The sequence below is a fragment of the Macaca thibetana genome, chromosome 4, assembly GCF_024542745.1.
Source record: "Macaca thibetana thibetana isolate TM-01 chromosome 4, ASM2454274v1, whole genome shotgun sequence".
Classification (NCBI taxonomy): Eukaryota; Metazoa; Chordata; class Mammalia; order Primates; family Cercopithecidae; genus Macaca; species Macaca thibetana.
The window spans coordinates 86,768,168-86,785,284 of NC_065581.1; the positions used below are offsets into that span (position 1 = coordinate 86,768,168).

At 41.7% G+C, this 17,117-nt stretch overlaps 1 protein-coding gene across 2 annotated transcripts in view; it reads right to left on the reverse strand.

The window, feature by feature from the left end:
* Positions 1–17,117, reverse strand: part of MDN1 (midasin AAA ATPase 1) — a 186,687-nt gene that overhangs the window by 130,066 nt on the left and 39,504 nt on the right. For both annotated transcript variants that reach the window (XM_050789524.1, XM_050789523.1), the window contains exons 9-15: positions 15,738–15,852; positions 11,490–11,683; positions 10,306–10,387; positions 6,009–6,104; positions 4,039–4,151; positions 2,013–2,161; positions 1,018–1,078 (exon numbers count right to left, since the gene is read on the reverse strand). In XM_050789524.1, the coding sequence (XP_050645481.1) occupies positions 1,018–1,078; positions 2,013–2,161; positions 4,039–4,151; positions 6,009–6,104; positions 10,306–10,387; positions 11,490–11,683; positions 15,738–15,852 (810 nt within the window). The remainder of the gene's footprint in view (positions 1–1,017; positions 1,079–2,012; positions 2,162–4,038; positions 4,152–6,008; positions 6,105–10,305; positions 10,388–11,489; positions 11,684–15,737; positions 15,853–17,117) is intronic.

Here is a 17,117-nt window from a genome sequence, read left to right on the forward strand (position 1 = left end):
GCTGGAGCGCAGTGGCACAATCTTGGCCAACTCCAGCCTCTGCCTCCCGGATTCACCAATTCTCCCACCTCAGCCTCCCTACTAGCTGGGACTACAGGCGCACACCACCAAGCCCTACTAATTTTCGTATTTTTTGGCAGACATTTCACCATGTCTGCCAGGCTGGTCTCGAACTCCTGACCTCAAGTGATTCATCCATCTAGGCCTCCCAAAGTGCTGGGATTACAGGTGTGAGCCACTACACCTGGCCCAGAACTTACACTTTAGATCAACTGTACTATATAGACAAACATTAATTGATTATATACTTGCCTGCTTTTTCTCCTTCTTCCAGCATATGACCTTTGAGAACAAGGGCCTCAAGTGTTCGTTAAAATGAAGAGAAACATCTACACACCCATGAGCTCCTCAATAAATTCAAATAAGTACCTTGCTGTGGTTGGGGGGTAAGGTGCAATCTTGCTCAAGGTGTCTTAGAGAGACTAAGATGAGCAATGTCCCACCATAAATCTTACTCAAAGCACCACACACACTGATGGTGGGACCCTGAGGAAACTAAAATAGGCAACTCACACCTTAAGTCTTACTCAAGGGAGTTTACCCTTTTTCCTGCACACACACAAGACCAGAAGAATGACTGATCCTTCGCCTTAGCTTCATTGCTATGCTAAAAATCACACCCATGCTAATGAGACATGGGACACATGAAGAAATATGTTATCAAACTGTTCAAGTACCAGAAGTTCCCTGCCTCTACATGCTTAAATATCACTTCGTTCCCACTTTTGCCCCTTAAAATTACTTTCCTGACTGTCTTAGTTGGGCCAGCCATAGAATTCTCTCTTTCGTGCTACCTCCCTGGTACCCTGCCAAAAGCTCCAATAAAGCCTTATCTGAGGAAACTTTTTCTATTGCACAGAGCACCCTATAACCTGTCGTTGTAACACTAAGGAAACAGTATTTCTTACCTCAAGTAATAAACACAAAAATAAGAAAAACATTTTAAGCCACACTTACCCTCCAAGCAAGTCTGCAGTATCACTTTGCTGATTCATATTGACAACTCTCAAACGGTGGCCTTTTATAAAGAAAGTGCAAAAGTGTTATTCCAAAAATTTAAAGACCGATAATATCCAGTGTGCTCCTTAAGGCTGTGGGAATATGGCATGGGGCTTTATTTTTTGAGACAGACTCTTGTTCTGTCAACCAGGCTACAGTGCAGTGGCCCAATCATGGCTCACTGCAGCCTCAACTTCCTGGGCTCAAGTGATCCTTCTGTCTCAGCCTCTCAAGCACCTGGGACTACCGGCATATACCACCACACTTGGCCAATATTTTTATTTTTTTTGTAGAGGCATGGTCTCATGATGTTGCCAGGCTGGTCTTGACTCCTGGGTTCAAGCAATCCTCCCACCTCAGGCTCCCAAAATGCTAGCATTACAGGCATGAGCCACTGCGCCCAGCAATAAGGTAAATTTTCAAATGTGCATTTGCTCTGAATCATGACAGCCCAAAAGTTGGAGACCAACCTGGGCAACACAGCGAGACCTCGTTTCTACAAGAAACTTTAAAAGTTAGCCAGATGCGGTGGCACAGGCCTGTAGTCTCAGCTATCTGGGAGGCTGAGGTAGGAAGATCACTTGAGCCTGGGAGGTCAAGGGTGCAGTGACCTGTGAGCTCGCCACTGCATTCCAGCCTAAGCAACAGTGCGACTCTGTCTCAAAAAGAATAAAAATTTTTTAAAAATGAGGTATAATGCAACATGTAGAATATAATCCCATATCTGTTTTGAAATAAAACAAAATCTATTCATATATGTATTTGCATAGGCAGAGATTAGAAATAATTTAATAATAATCTATTTAAAGTAGTTAGTTCCAGGCAAAGAGATTACATGTGAGGTGCTGGCACTTTTTAAACTCTGTGGTCTTTGGATTTCATATTTTTAAAAAAGGAAAAAAAGTAGTCAGTGTGAAATGTCTGGGGGCAGATGTATTTCCTCTAGGGATTACCTGTAATGTGAGCCAAGTATTGGACAGTAGAAGTTTTGCCAGTTCCGGTCTCTCCCACCAGCAACACAGGCTCCCCTTTGCTGACACACACTGCAAGCTGCTCAATGAGAACAGAGGACGGCCGTGTAGCAGCAAAAGTGAACTTCTCCCTGGAAAGGAGAAAAAAGAGTTTAAAAACCACGCTGCAAGCTTCTCCCAGTTTTGCTCTGGGAAACCAGATATTCCAGGTTCAACAAACAAGGATGAGAAAACAGCTCAGAGTAATTGTCTTCAAGTTATACCAGATAGTCTTACAACATACAAAAATTACAGAATTTAGTTTTTCTGCAAACACCGAATACTCACACATCTGATACCACGCTAGGCTCTGAAGATTAAAAAGATCAATAAGACAAGACTATCTGTACCAGTTAGCTCATCTTGGACAAATTACTTAATGTGTCTTAGCCTCAGTTTCCTCACCTGTAAGATGTGGGTAACAACAGTACCGAGTTGTAATAGGTTAATAATCTTCCCCAAATTCATGCCTACCCAGATCCTATGAATGTGACCTTATTTCAAAATCGGGTCTTTGAAGAAATTTAATCAAATTACGATAAGGTCATATTGCATTAGGGTGGGTCTTAAATCCAATGACTGGTGTCCTTATAAAAGGAAGATTTGGTGACACAGAAATAAACACACAAGGCAGGGCGCAGTGGCTCACGCCTGTAATCCCAGCACTTTGGGAGGCCGAGGCGGGCAGATCACAAGGTCAGGAGTTCAAGACCAGCCTGGCCAATATGGTGAAACCTCATTTCTACTAAAAATACAAAAATTAGCCGGGCGTGGTGGCGGACACCTGCAGTCCCAGCTACTCAGGAGGTTGAGGCAGGAGAATCACTTGAACCCTGGAGGTGGAGGTTGTAGTGAGCTGAGATCGCGCCATTGCACTCCAGCCTGGGCGACAGAGCAAGACTCCATCTCAAAAAAAAGAAAAGAAAAAAAATACACACACAGGGAAGAAGGGCCACGTGATAAGAGAGACAGAACTTAACAGTGATACAAATACAAGCCAAGGAACACCAAGGACTGCTGGGAGCCAAAGAAACCAGGAAGAGGACAAGCACTGTGGCTCAGGCCTGTAATCCCAGCACTTTGGGAGGTCAAGGCAGGTGGATCACCTGAGGTCAGGAGTCGAAGACCAACCTGGCCAAGATGGTGAAACCCCGTCTCTACTAAAAATACAAAAATTAGCTGGGCGTGGTGGCACATGCCTGTAATCCCAGCTATTCGGGAGGCTGAGGCACGAGAATCACTTGAACCAGGGAGCCACAGGTTGCTGTGAACCAACATGTACCGCTGTACTCCAGCCTGGGCAACCCAGTGAGACTCTGTCTCAAAAACAAAAAAAGAAAAGAAAGAAAGAAATCAGGAAGAGGCAAGAAAGCATTCTGCCCTAGAGCCTTCAGAGGGGAGGAGCATGGCCCCATCGAAACCTTGATTTTACACTTCCAGCCTCCAGGACTGCGAAAGAATAATGTCTATTGTTTAAAACCACCAAGTTTATGGTAATTTGTTATGGCAGCCCTAGGACACTAATATATTAATTCACAGGATTATTACAACCACTACATGAGAAAATATGTAAAGCACTTAGTACACAGTCAGACATGTAATAAGTATTTAAAGTTACCTCGATCTCAGAATCTTATATAACCCCAGCCTTCCAGGAATTTAAAGACTGATGTTAGACATAAGCCTGACTTCCAACTGAGGCTTACTTCACTAAATACACTGCAGTGAATAAAATCAATAATTCATCTTTGGTAGTGCCAAGTCTTTAATGACTTTCATTGCCTCTTTCACCTATTAATATGTAATTTCACAGAACATACTTTGGGAAAACACTGCTTCTTCCTTATAGTGTACTACAGATATCACAGTTCAGACATGTGTTTTGCACAAAGAGAAGAGGCTGAGCCAGACCTTCTATCAAGTTTCTGGAAACCTCACAGTTGGCAGCTTAGTTTAGAGCCCTACTTACCTCTGCATGTGAACAGCCTCACTTTGTTTCCGTAGAAGCCGCACTCGACCCACTTGCAAATCTAGCTCATTGATCACAATTTCTGGTTTATAAAGTTGACAAAAGAATTCAGCCTGTGGGAGATAAGATTGTACCTGAGTAAAAATCCACACGCTTTTTGAGTATTTCCTCATCCAAAGGCTTATTTTGGCCCTCAAATTAGCAGTCTACAAAGAATCATTCTCTACTTCCCAGACAGTTGAGTTGGCTTTTCATAAAGAAATTTCTTTTTTCATTTTCCAAACTTCTAATACTGTGTTTTCAAAACATTTATCATTCCCTAAAATGGTACTTTTCAGATAAGCCCTACCTATACATGGAGTGAACACACTGATATATCCGATAAAGTGAACAGTAAGTCTACACCTAAAAGGTAAGAAAAAAAAAATCAGACAAATCTTTCTCTAGCTATGCGCTCCTCTGCTTTAAATTTCTAACATAATGTAGGAAATCATGGTACATCTGACTATAGCTAAAGCAAAAAGAGCTGTGGCAGATGCTCCTGGATGTCTACCCAATAGTCATTCTTCTCTTCTCCAAAGAACACAGATTTTGTTCAGGTTTGGGGCAGGAGTAAAAGAAGCAAAGTGCTCTTGGAAAAGTGAGCCCTTCTACAACAAAAGATGATGAATATTGGTGGAATGAATATTCATGGTGTTTTCATTATTCTTCCTTACGATTAATATATGTATCATTTAAGTCCCTTTCAGTAGGACGTTTTATGACCTCCAGTCAAAACCATCCCAACTATTTCAGAAGCCTTATAAAAATCTCTATTATTGTAAAATTCCTGACATAAGATCTTTTAGAGTCACCATTCATATGAGAATGTCAGACATCTGCTTCAAGATGAGCCCAGACATTTTTTCCAGACACCAATGCCACTGCTGAAAGGATCCCTCCTCCCAAAATACGTATGACATAAAACAAGAATGGGAAAATATTAACAATGTCAACAATGAAACTAAGTAGTGAGTATCCAGGTATTCACTGGTACTACTCTTCAACATTTTTTGTTTGGTTGGTTGGTTGGTTTTCATTGGAGAAGGAGTCTGGATCTGTCGCCCAGGTTGGAGTGCAGTGGCACAATCTTGGCTCACTGCAACCTCTGCCTTCAGGGTTCAAGCGATTCTCCCTCCCGAGTAGCTGGGAATACAGGCATGTGCCTCCACACCCAGATAATTCATTGTATTTTTTTAGTAGATACAGGTTTCACAATGTTGGCCAGGCTGGTCTCAAACTCCCAACCTCAGGTGATCCACCCACCTCCGCCTCCCAAAGTCCTGGGATTACAGGTGTGAGCCACCACACTCGGTCTCTTGCCAACTTTTCTAATAAGGGAAAATAATAAAAAAGATGGAAAAACTCTGTGCATTAAGTTATAGACAAAGGTATTACTAAAACATAGTTACAGTCCTGAGTCTATTACCTACAAAATAAAATAAATGCTCACTAAAACACTGAAGAAGATACAAGACATGAGGAAGCTCCCTTTAAGAATGTGGAACATGGCCGGGCACAGTGGCTCACGCCTGTAATCCCAGCACTTCGGGAGGCAGAGGCTGGTTGGATCACCTGAGGTCACGAGTTCCAGACCAGCCTGACCATCATGGAGAAACCCCATCTCTACTAAAAATACAAAATTAGCTGGGTGTGGTGGCGCATGCCTGTAATCCCAGCTACTTGGGAGGCTGAGGCAGGAGAATCGCTTGAACCCAGGAGGTGGAGGTTGTGGTGAGCCAAGGTCGTGCCATTGCACTCACGTCATTTGGGAGTTGTATGCCCACAAGAGGCTGCAATAAAAGCACCAACTTTTACAAAAGAGGCACCACTGCAAAAGCTGTTCCAACTAAGGACTAGAGACCAGCAAGCAAGCAAGCAAAAAATCCTAGCCTCCTTTCAACAGGAAAGTAAAAAAACAGCACACATACCTTTTTTCTAGAAATGTTCAATTTGCTTCCAATAACTTCCGCCATTTTCAGTTTGCTCGTATGCTCAGAAAGCATTGCTGTGAAACAGTCTAGAGCCTATCAAAATAACCATGGTAAATGCTGACTGATTTTTAAAATAATACGTTAATCACAGAGCATCATTTTCCTGGCCACGAGAGGGAGAAGCACAAAATCCAGCAGGAATATTTCTCTAAAAATGAAGGCAGTGCAAATAAGGAACCAACCCAGGACTCAGGACCTGACCATAACGGCAAGATAGGACATGAACAAATATAAATAATTAACTACTGAAATACTTGCAAAATAAAAAAAAGCACCCAACAAAACACCCCACTTTGCAAATCCTAGCTTCGGGCAAAGAAGAGCAATTAGTGTTGACCACTGGGTATGTGTTTCAAGGAGAACTGACTCATATAGTGCTGAGGTAACATCAAAAGACTGCTTTCTAACCGTAAGAGAAACATTAGGTGTGCAACACCTCATGGTCATTGTCTTAACCTAGTACTCAATCTTAGCAACTACCAGTGAGCCAACCAGTTATGTCTTCCGACGTAATGAAACATAAAATACCACCAAAAATGGATTGTACCCCAAAAATGTTAAACTTGAATTCATCAAGCATTTTCTGTATTTTCTATTTACAGAAAATATGAGAGATAAAATAAGGTAAAGGACACCACGAGTGTGGAATTGAAACTATCTTTGCAAAGATTACTACAGCAATCTAACATGGCTGACTCCATCTTACTTCTAAGCCTCACAGGCTGGCCATCTTCACTCATTCCTAGGCATAGGACAAGCTAACCATGGTAGGAATTTAGTTTATAGTTTAACTTGGAAGCAAGGATGATAATAGTCCCTCCCTAAAACTAACCCCCTCTTTGCTCAGGGACCAAATACTCGCAATGAAAGACCACAAGATTAGGATTAGGATTATGGGAGGGACCTTAATTCTGTTAAAATGTAGGTATAGTTTCTATAATCCCTTACTGCTCAGGAGTCATATGGCCAGAGGTCACAAGATTTGTGGCTTCCCCAACTGCTCCTATAGATAACACCACTATCACAAAAACTAAAATTGGCCTTTTGAGGTGATTTTCAGATTTTTGCATTCTGGCAACTAACCCCACCTGACTCAGTCACCCCTCCCAGAAGCAGACTCAGTATACAAGACCACTTTCCACATCCCTATGAGTTCATCCCCAACCAATCACAGCACCCATTCCCTAGTATCCTGCCCAGCAAATTATCCATAAAAACCCTAGCTTCTGAGTTATCAGGGAGATTGATTTGAGTAACAACTCCATTTCCTATATGGCTAGCCTAGCATTCATCAAGCTCTCTTGAAGACTGCTTTGAGTAATAATAAAACTGGTCTCCCATACAGTGGGTGCTGCGTGAATTACTCTATTGCAATTCCCGTCATGATAAATTTTCTCTGTCTAGGCAGCGGGCAAGGTGAACCCATTGAGCATTTACAATCTGATCTATTTTCTTTTCTTCCTTTTTAAAAGTATTTTATATTTTTGTTCTGACAGCTGAAATACTCAGAATACAACACTTAATATACAGCATTGCCTCAACTGATAAAAAAGAGAAAATAGGCCCCAAATACTGCAAATGGCTTTTGTCTCAGAGGTAGAGTTAGTAGTTAAGTTTCTTCCATCATCTTTTCTATTGTTTTTTAACAAGAAGAATCTAGTCCTTTCAAAATTAAAATATATTTTAAAGCCGTAATTTTAAGTGAAGTCAGTTTACAAGACGCCAAAAGACTCAAATAATGGCAACCCTAACATTTAGTAAAAAGCAGGAAAACTTATACCGAGAAATCTAAAGTTATGAACATCAATATTAAAAATATAGGATTTACTATTATAATACAGTTGTCCCTACGTATTCCTGGGGGATTGGTTCCAGGACCTCTCACAGAAACCAAAATCTGAAGATGCTCAAATCGCTTATATAAAATGGTATAGGGTAACCAGGCGCGGCGGCTCACGCCTGTAATCCCAGCACTTTAGGAGGTTGAGGTGGGCAGATCACGAGGTCAGGAGATTGACATCATCCTGGCTAACACGGTGAAACCCCATCTCTACTAAAAATACAAAAAAAAATCAGCCAGGCGTGGTGGTGGGCACCTGTAGTCCCAGCTACTGGGAAGGCTGAGGTAGGAGAATGGCAGGAACCCGGGAGGCGGAGCTTGCAGTGAGCCCAGATGTCGCCACTGCACTCCAGCCTGGGCGACAGAGTGAGACTCCGTCTCAAAAAACAAACAAAAAAAAGGCATAGGGCCCGTGTCAGTATGTAGAAAAATAAGCAAAAAAAAAAAAAAAAAAAAAATTTAAAGGCATAGAATCTGCATTTAACCTATTCACACCCTCTTTATTTTATTTAAATCTCTAGATTATTTTCAATATCTAATACAATGCAAATGCTATATAGTTATTACACTGTATTGTCCAGGGAATAATCCCAAGGAAAAAAGTCTGTACACGTTCAATACAATCATTTCTTTCCTGAAATATTTTATTTATGTATTTATTTATTTATTTATTTACTTTTTACTGTCCACCTTAGGGACAGGAAGGGAATATTTTAGATCCAAGTTTGGTTGACTCCGCAGATGCAGAGCTCACAGAAACGGAGGGCTAACAGTAGTCCCCAAAAGCAATCTCCCTCTGAACAAATTTGATTATAAATATTTTGGAGGAAAAAAAAAGTTCTCAATGTCCTTAGCGAAATCACAACTTAGGTCTAATGTGAAAATATAGGTGGAGTTGTTAAATTAACTGTAACCTAAATTATAGTAGAGCTGATATTTGATAAAGGTATTTGGTCTGGATGGAATAAGCAGGGAAAAGAGCTGGACAAAAACAATTTGCCAGTTCTCAAAAGAATATACACTACTGATTTGAAAAGGCTGGTCTCAAATTCAGTAGAAATATATTTTAGAGTAGAAGAGAACAATTATTCTGGTTACCGTATATACTATAGTTTAAAAGAGTTACTTCTAAAAGAACATCCAACTCCTTTTGTTCTTATTCCACCTTACCACTATGATTTGGTCTTCTGTAATAATATCCACTAGAATGGTTAAGTCCTGTGCACATACATGCTCCCATCAGAGATACTAACAATGGACCCCAGATGCATTAGTCAGAAGAGTCCACCACCCTCATTAGAAACCCATCCTGGATTTATGGTGTCTTAAAAAGAGGTTCAGTCAAGCAACATCAAGCAGCCCCACTGAGTAAAAAGTAGAGGGATTGGACAGATACAAATTTATCAGACAGACTAAGAATTACATATAGGAACAAATATTGCTTTATTATTACCTGGGAGTTTCTTTCATTTTACTTTAATTTCACTATCTGTTTTACTCTATATCAAACTATACTTCTTTTTTTTTTTTTTTTTTTTTTTTTTTTTTTGAGACGGAGTCTCGCTCTGTCGCCCAGGCTGGAGTGCAGTGGCCGGATCTCAGCTCACTGCAAGCTCCGCCTCCCGGGTTCACGCCATTCTCCTGCCTCAGTCTCCCGAGTAGCTGGGACTACAGGCGCCCGCCACCTCGCCCGGCTAGTTTTTTTGTATTTTTTAGTAGAGATGGGGTTTCACCGTGTTAGCCAGGATGGTCTCGATCTCCTGACCTCGTGATCCGCCCGTCTCGGCCTCCCAAAGTGCTGGGATTACAGGCTTGAGCCACCGCGCCCGGCCCAAACTATACTTCTTTTGAAATTAATAATAATTTGTTTCAAAAACCATAAAACATGTATTACATTCAATTAGCTTTAATGCCACTTTAGTTGAGTTTTAACTAGCTAAGAATAACAAACCAGGCCAGGCACAGTGGCTCACACCTGTAATCCCAGCACTTTGGGAGGCCGAGGCCGGTGGATCACCTGAGGTCAGGAGCTCAACACCAGCCTGGCCAACATGGTGAAACCCCATCTCTACTAAAAATACAAAAATCAGCCAGGCGTGGTGGCAGGTGCCTATAATCCCAGCTACTTGGGAGGCTGAGGCAGGAGAATCGCTGGAACTCAGGAGGCAGAGGTTGTAGTGAGCCGAGATCGTGCCATTGCACTCCAGCCTGGGGGACAAGAGCGAGACTTCGTCTCAAAAAAATAAAAATTAAAAAAAAAAAAAAAAAAAAAAAAAAAAACTCATACTTGGAAAAAAGAGAAAAGTCTGATGGCAATCAAAAGACAGAAAATAACAATGGAAGTCAACAGCCTTACAGAATCAAAAGAAAAAAGACTGGAAAACTGTATCTTACCTCTTGAAAAATATTTAATGATGCTGATAAAGATGAACTGTCAAAGCTATGGGCAATCCTATTACACCAATTCAGCAGATCCCTTTAAAAAAAAAGAAAAGAAAAAACGAAAAGACCACAGGCCAAAGACATCAGAGGCATCAGAATTTATTGACCTACTTAAGTCTGGGCTTACCTGACAACTCTCTTCTTTCTTCTGACAATGCTTAGATAAAAGGTATTTGAGCAACCAGTAATTAAAGGATCCCAATCCTTCCCCTCTTTGTATTTGTGTGTAAAATTTAAAAGCAAAACAAAGAGTTCCCAATCGTCACCCAATCCAGGAAGTGACCTATCAAATCATTACTCTGCCTTCCATGCCAGACAAGGTAGCAGGAAAGGAGGGGAGCAACCAAATCAGATCAGAATGCGGAGATTTTTTTTTTTTTTTTTTTTGAGACAGTCTTACTCTGTTGCCCAGGCTGGAGTGCAGTGATGCAATCTCGGCTCACCGCAACCTCTGCCCAGGTTCGAGCAATTCTCTGCCTCAGCCTCCCGAGTAGCTGGGATTACAGGCGTCTGCCACCGCTCCCAGCTAATTTTTGTGTTGTTTTTTTTTTTTAGTAGAGACGGGGTTTCACCATGTTGGCCAGGATGGTCTTGAACTCCTGATCTCGTGATCTGCCCACCTCGGCCTCCCAAAGTGTTGGGATTACAGGCATAAGCCACCACGCCCAGCCTGAGGAGATGCCCATTTCTAATTCTCACTTCTCAAAGGGAAAGTCAACCACTGAGAAGAGAGAACGGCACAGAAGTCATAGATAGCAAAATCCAAGACTTATTTAAGACTCCAAGTGTCAGAAAAGGGCATTTGGTGAAAGAATTATTTTAGGAGCCATTCACAAGTTTGTCTTTAAAAGTTATTTTTTAAAGTTAAAAACATTACCCTAATCAAGCCTTCCCAGTCGTTAATTATAAATCTGAAAAAGGGATCTGACACCATGAAGCAACCTATAATTTCAAAATCTGACCATTTCCTTCTAGCTGGTAAGAACTTTGAACCTAGGAGGCAGAGGTTGGAGCGAGCCGAGACTGCGCCACTGCACTCTAGCCTGGGTGACAGAGCGGGACTCTAGTCTCACAATAAAAAAAAAAAAAAAAAAAAAAAAGAAAGAAAGAAAAGAAAAAATTGTTTAGTCCAGTACCTTAAAGATAATTCTCTTCCCTCAAGGGTTGGTCTTTTGTTTTCTCTTCTGGCTTCTGAAACTTCTTCAGGTGCCTGTTCACATCCAACAGGACGATCACTCCAAGAGTGATGTTTCTCTCCAGTAAGTTGGATATAAATGTCAAGCAGGTGATCAACCACTGCCAATAGACTAGGATACCTGCTCTGAAGAACCTGTCAGAGGGAAAAAAAAAAAAAAAAGAAAATTTAGCAGCCAGCATGGTAATTTTTAAAAGCACACAAACTACTGCCGAAACTAGTCAGCCAAAAAATGGATTTCTCTATGAAATTTGTTCACTGGGGATGGTAGCTCACACCTGTAATCCCAACACTTTGAGAAGCCAAGGCAGAAGAATTGCTTGAATTCGGGAGTTTGAGATCAACCTGGGCAACATGGTGAAACCTCGTCTCTACAAAAAATACAAACGTTAGCTGGGCATGGTAGCGTGTGCCTGTAGTCCCAGGTACTCAGGAGGCTGAGTAGGGAGGATCATCTGAGACTGGGAGGTCAAAGCTACAGTGAGCAGCGATCATGCCTAGGTGACAGAGTAAGACCCTGTCTCAGAAAAAGTAAATGAATAAAAAATAAAAATAGGCCGGGCACGGTAGCTCACGCCTGTAATCCCAGCACTTTGGGAGGCCAAGGCAGGCAGATCACAAGGTCAGGAGATCTAGACCATCCTGGCTAACATGGTGAAACCCCGTCTCTACTGAAAATACAAAAAAACACAAAAAATTAGCCGGGCATGGTGGCAGGCACCCAGCTACTTAGGAGGCTGAAGCAGGAGAATGGCGTGAACCCGGGAGGCAGAGCTTGCAGTGAGCCAAGATCGCGCCACTGCACTCCAGCCTGTGTAACAGAGCGAGATTCCATCTCAAATGAATGAATGAATGAATGAATGAATGAAAAAAATGTGTCAACTTTACCAAAAATAAGAACTTCCCCTTACCCACTCCCGCTCCCATCCATCTACCTCACTCAAACATCATGATTTTCTTCCTACCCAGAACTCAGTTATCTGGCAATCTCACCATCCATAACACAGTTTCAGGAGTAGAAGTCATGTTAAAAGGTTTTCCAAGTAACCAAAATATATGCAACCAACTCCAAGGAATTTATTCATTAAAGAATTCTTAAATTACTATTTAATTTCAAACACAGCTCTGGTAAGGTTCATTACGTAATTTCTCAATGAAAAGCATGTAAAAGGAGCAGGGTACAGTGGATCACACCTGTAATCCCAGCACTTCAGGAGGCTGATGTGGGCAGATTGCCTGAGTCCAAGAGTTGAGATAAGCCTGGGCAACATGGTGAAAACCCGTCTCTACAAAAAATTTGCTGGGTGGGGTGGCACACACCTGTAGTCAGTCCCAGCTACTTGGCAGGCTGAGGTGGGAAGATCACCTAAGCCTGAGAGGTTGAGGCTGCAGTGAGCTCAGCACCACTGCAGTGCATCACTGCACTCTAGCCTGGGTGATAGAGTAAGACCTTCTCTCAAAAAAATAGTAAGATATAAAATCAGTTAAGCTGGGTGTGGGGGCTCATGCCTGTAATCCCAGCACTTTAGGAGGCCGAGGTCAGTGGATCACGAGGTCAAGAGATCAAGACCATCCCGATCAACATGGTGAAACCCTGTCTCTACTAAAAATACAAAAATTAGCTGGGCGTGGCAGCATGTTGCGGGAAGTCAGGGACCCTGAACGGAGGGACTGGCTGGAGCCACGGCAGAGGAACATAAATTGTGAAGATTTCATGGACATTTATCAGTTCCCAAATAATACTTTTATAATTTCTTATGCCTATCTTTAATCTGTTAATCCTGTTATCTTCGTAAGCTGAGGATGTACATCACCTCAGGACCACTGTCATAATTGTGTTAACTTTACAAATTGATTGTAAAATGTGTGTTTGAACAATATGAAATCAGTGCACCTTGAAAAAGAACAGAATAACAGCGATTTTTAGGGAACAAGGATAGACAACCATAAGGTGTGACTGCCTGTGGGGTCGGGCAAAAAGAGCCATATTTTTCTCCTTGCAGAGAGCCTATAAATGGACGTGCAAGTAGGGAAGATATCACTAAATTCTTTTCCTAGAAAGGAATATTAATATTAATACCCTGGGAAAGGAATGCATTCCTTGGGGGAGGTCTATAAACAGCTCTGGGAGTGTCTGTCCTATGTAGTTGAGATAAGGGTTGAGATATACCCTGGTCTCCTGCAGTATCCTCAGGCTTACTAGGGTGGGGAAAAAACTCCTCCCTGGTAAATTTGTGGTCGGACTGGTTCTCTGCTCTTGAACCCTGTTTTCTGTTAAGATGTTTATCAAGACAACACATGCACTGCTGAACATAGACCCTTATCAGTAGTTCTGCTTTTGCCCTTTGCCTTGTGATCTTTGTTGGACCCTTATTAGTAGTTCTGCTTTTTACCCTTTGATGCATGTGATCTTTGTACCTACTCCCTGTTCTTACACCCCCTACCCTTTTGAAACCCTTAATAAAAAACTTGCTGGTTTAAGGCTCAGGTGGGCATCACGGTCCTACAGATATATGATGCCACCCCTGGTGCCCAAGCTGTAAAATTCCTCTCTTTGTACTCTTTCTCTTTATTGCTGAGTTGGCCGACCCTTATGGAAAATAGAAAGAACCTATGTTGAAATATTGGGGGTGGTTCCCCCAGTAGCGGCACACGCCTGTAGCCCCAGCTACTTGGGAGGCTGAGGCAGGAGAATCACTTGAATCTGGGAGGTGGAGGTTGCAGCAAGCCAAGATCATGCCACAGAGCACTGTTCTGGGAGACAGAGAAAGACTGTCTCAAAAAAAAAAAGAAAAAAGAAAAGGTAGGAAAATATTTGAAGTTTGTGGCCAGGCACAGTGGCTCACACCTATAATGCCAACACTTTAGGAGGCTGAGGCAGGCAGGTCACCTGAGGTCAGGTGTTTGAGACCAGCCTGGCCAGCATGGTGAAACCCCGTCTCTACTAAAAATACAAAAGAAAATAGCCAAGGGTGTGGTGGGCACCTGTAATCCCAGCTACTTGGGAGGCTGAGGCATGAGAATTGCCTGAACCCAGGAGGCGGAGGTTGCAGTGAGCCAAGGTCACGCCACTGCACTCCAGCCTTGGCAACAAGAGCGAAACTCAGTATTCAAAAAAAAAAAAAAGAAGTGTGTTTGGTAACACATATTTACCTATATACCTACATCAAGAAAGGGAAAAGCATCTCTTCCATGTCTGCATGACCACTGACAATGCTTTGTCTGCCACTCTCCTAGATAAAGCATTAAGGAAGGGAAATCTTCCAAGTGAGACATACAAGGGAAGTAGGGCATGAGCACAGTCAAGTGTAGCATACTTCTTACTGATCTAGGATAACTACAATACTAGAAACGGAATCAATGTAGAAAACCTATAAAGTGATTTACCTCAATTCTCATTAATTCCTAGATCAAAATGTCCATTAAGTTAAGTGTGAAAGATATGACCTCAAATCAACTTAGTAAAATGATCCTGTGGAGACAACTAGGAAAATCTGAATATAATCTAAGAATTCAATGATACTGAGGAATTACTGTTCATTTTATTGTGTATAATAATGTTATTTTGGTTATATATAAAAATGCCATTAAATTTTTAGAGATGTATGCTGGGAGTTTGCTTTCAAATATATTAGCACAGAAAACATAATAGATGAAGCAAATACAGTAAAATACTAGCACACAGACTGTAAAATTTAGGTTGATGAGTATTCTGGTGGTTTATTACACTATTTCCTATTTCATGCAAGTTTGGAACTTTTCATGTAAAAAAGAAAACCACTGACATCTTCTAAGGCGGTTTATTATACTATTTCCTGTTTCATGCAAGTTTGGAACTTTTCACGTAAAAAAGAAAAGCATTGATTTTTTTTTGTTGTTGAGATGGAGTCTCACTCTGTAGCCCAGGCTGGCATGTAGTGGCGCTATCTCGGCTCACTGCAAGCTCTGCCTCCTGGGTTCACGCCATTCTCCTGCCTCAGCCTCCCCAATAGCTGGGACTACAGGTGCCCGCCACCACACTCGGCTAATTTTTTGTATTTTTAGTACAGAAGGGGTTTCACTGTGTTAGCCAGGATGATCTCTATCTCCTGACCTTGTGATCTGCCCGCCTCGGCCTCCCAAAGTGCTGGGATTACAGGAGGGAGCCACCGTGCCCGGCCAGCATTGATACTTTGTAAGACCCACATACCTCATTCAGTTCTCGCTTATCCAGGTTATCCAGGTGAATTTTGGTCCAATATTTGTCTAGCAAAGTAGCATGACTGTTTAGCGGTCGATACCAATTTCCTCCACAGCTCAAGAGTCTATGTTTCAAAATAAAAAACACAGTCACACAAAATTCCAAATTTTAATCCTGAATTGTACCTCTGCATATTACTTGCCGTACACTGTCTCACATAGGAAAAAAATTCATAATCCCTTCTGTTTCCAGATACTACACTGTTGGGCTTACACGGCAGATGACAAATGAAAGGCTGATAGTTAACCCATGTTTGGCTCTTCTCCTAAGAAGCAGTGATAGTGCTTTAATCAAGTATTTTCAAATCACTGCAAATAATTCTACAAGGTAAATGTTTTTATTTCAATGACAGGTTCCTCTTCCTTAAGACATAAATACCTTCAGAAAAGAGAAAGCATAATCTAAGGCTCATAGCATTAACATTAAGTTCACTACTTGTTACCAGAAGCTACAGTACTTAAAACCATTAAAAATTTCCAGAAGAGAAAGAAGTAGAGAAGGAATATACATTAAACATACACTCTGGGGAGGTACATGCTTATGCATAAGCCACTTAGTTCTCACAACTGTCCTGAGAGGAAGATGCCATTCTTTTCTTCTGACATAAATGGAAGAGAAGGAAAGAATGGCCCTTATACACTCAGCTGTAACTGAAAATGGCAGAACTGAAAATTGAATTCAAGTTTATCAGATCAAAAGTTTGTCTAACATCTTTCCACGATGTCCCAGGTCTTTCTGGGAAGTGTTTGAATCTACAAAGGAAGAACTTCACTGTCTCTATAAATAAAATTAAGGTCAGCCAAGCTCAGTGGCTCATGTCAGCAGTTCCAGAACTTTGGGAGGTCAAAGCAAGAAGATCGCTTGAGCCCAGGAGTTCGAGACCAGCCTGGACAACAAATTAAGGCATCATGTCTAAAAAAAAAAAAAAAAAAAAAAAAAAAAAACCAAAACCATAAAATAAGATGGGCGTGGTGGCTCACACCTGTAATTCCAGCACTTTCAGAGGCTGAGGCAGATGGATTGCTTGAGGCCAGAAGTTTGAGACCAGCCTGGGCGACACGGCAAAAACCCCACCTCTACTAGAAACACAACAATTAGGCATCGTGGCGTGCGCCTGTAGTCCCAGCTACCTGGGAGACTAAGGCACAAGAATCACTTGAATCCGGGAGGCAGAGGTTGCAGTAAGCCAAATCATGCCACTACACTACAGCCTGGGCGACAGAATGAGACTCGGTCTCGAAAAAAATTAATTAAATAAAATTAAAAATCAAGGTCTATCAAAACTAACAGTGCCAGGTACAGTGGCTCATGCCTGTCATAACAACACTT